At 65.3% G+C, this 1,449-nt stretch overlaps 1 protein-coding gene across 1 annotated transcript in view; it reads right to left on the reverse strand.

Annotated features, from left to right (window-relative positions):
- Positions 1–512, reverse strand: part of RNF149 (ring finger protein 149) — a 22,978-nt gene extending 22,466 nt beyond the window's left edge. The window contains exon 1 of the mRNA XM_069100517.1: positions 23–512. Within this exon, the coding sequence (XP_068956618.1) occupies positions 23–497 (475 nt within the window). The 5' untranslated portion in view covers positions 498–512. The remainder of the gene's footprint in view (positions 1–22) is intronic.
- Between the last annotated feature and the right edge of the window lie 937 nt (positions 513–1,449).

The raw sequence follows: 1,449 nt of genomic DNA on the forward strand, positions 1-1,449 counted from the left end.
GGCGGGGCGCCCCGCCCCTCACCCAGGTGAGACATGGGGTTGGTGCCGTTGCCGTAGTGCTCCTCGTTGTAGATGACCACGGCCGAGGCGTTCCTGCGGGCGGCGTGGAGCACCTTGTCCTTGAAGGTGCAGTCCCCGCGGGCCACCAGGGCGATCCAGGGCTCCGGCCGGCCGGCCGCCGGCCTGCCCGGCTGCGGCACGTAGTACTGCGTGTCGGGCGCGCAGCCCTTCCGGTCGCGGCCCGGGGCGCGGGGAATGCCCACCAGGCCCCGCAGGCTCTCCTTGGGCGAGTTGTCGCCGTAACGGCCGCTCTCGGTGGCGCCCCGCACCGTCGCGTTCGTCAGCGGGTCCACGTACACCGTGCTCACCAAGGCCGAGTACCACTCGAGCGCCCGGCCCCGGGCCCCCGGCAGCTCGCACAAGGCTAGGGCCAAGAGAACCGCGGCGCCGCCGAGGCCGCCGCCACCGCTGGGGCGCCGCCGCCGCCGCCGCACCATGGCCGCGCTGCGCCGGACACAGGAGGAGGAAGCTGGAGAGGCGGAGGCGGCGGCGGCGGCCGGGGCCGCGGGCACGACGGGGAGGGGGGGGGGCTCGGCCCCCCCCCCGCGGGGGGGCGGGGCGGAGCGGGGGGGGGGGGGGGGGGAAGGTGAAGGGGGCGGAGCTAAGCCTCCAGAGCCTCTGGGATTCGTGGGCGCGGAGGTGGGCGGGGCCTGAGGGGGCGTGCTTCGGCGCGCGCGCTCTCTGCCCCGGCTGCGCTGACTCGGGCCGGGGAGGAGGTGCGGCCATGGGGCTGAAAGGGTCGCCGAGTGCGCCTGCGCGTTGCACTCCCAGTTTCCGTCCCACCTCTCCGGTTTTGAGCCTTTAGCGCTGCGTGTCGTGGACCCCTTTGGAAGTTGGCGAAACCTGTAGGTTTCTCAGGATAATACTTAAAGCCCATCTCACGTGCGATTGAAACCTTGGGTGGCCTCTCCCAGTAGATCGGGAGCTCCTGGAGAGCAAGGAGACCAGTTACATGAAATAGTTGTGAAAAAATGGATTTTTAAGTTCACCGATCTGTTAAGAGTCTCTGAAAAAGTTGGTTTTTTGCGGGGGCGAGATGATTTCCTCAAATTCAGAACCTCCCAGTGTAGAAACCCCCTCCACAAAAGCAGATCTGTAAGAAATTACGTTCCAGGTCCATGACCTCTCCCATAGTTACACTTATGTATGCATCCTGGACAAAGCTGAAACCCCTCTGTAAAGGTGGGGAAGAGGGGCGGCTCGGTGGCACAGCGAATGGAACACACTCCATGGAGTCAGGAGGACCCCAATTCAAATTCAGCCCCAGACTCTCCTCAACACACACAAAACTAGCCGTGGGACCTTGGGCGAGTCACTTAACCACAACCGCCCTACCTTCCCCCTCCAAAAAGCAGATCTGTAAGAAATTACGTTCCAGGTCCATGACCT

Source organism: Petaurus breviceps, unplaced genomic scaffold, assembly GCF_028583685.1.
Source record: "Petaurus breviceps papuanus isolate PSGF00001 unplaced genomic scaffold, PetGlider_PUasm1.0 419, whole genome shotgun sequence".
Taxonomy (NCBI): Eukaryota; Metazoa; Chordata; class Mammalia; order Diprotodontia; family Petauridae; genus Petaurus; species Petaurus breviceps.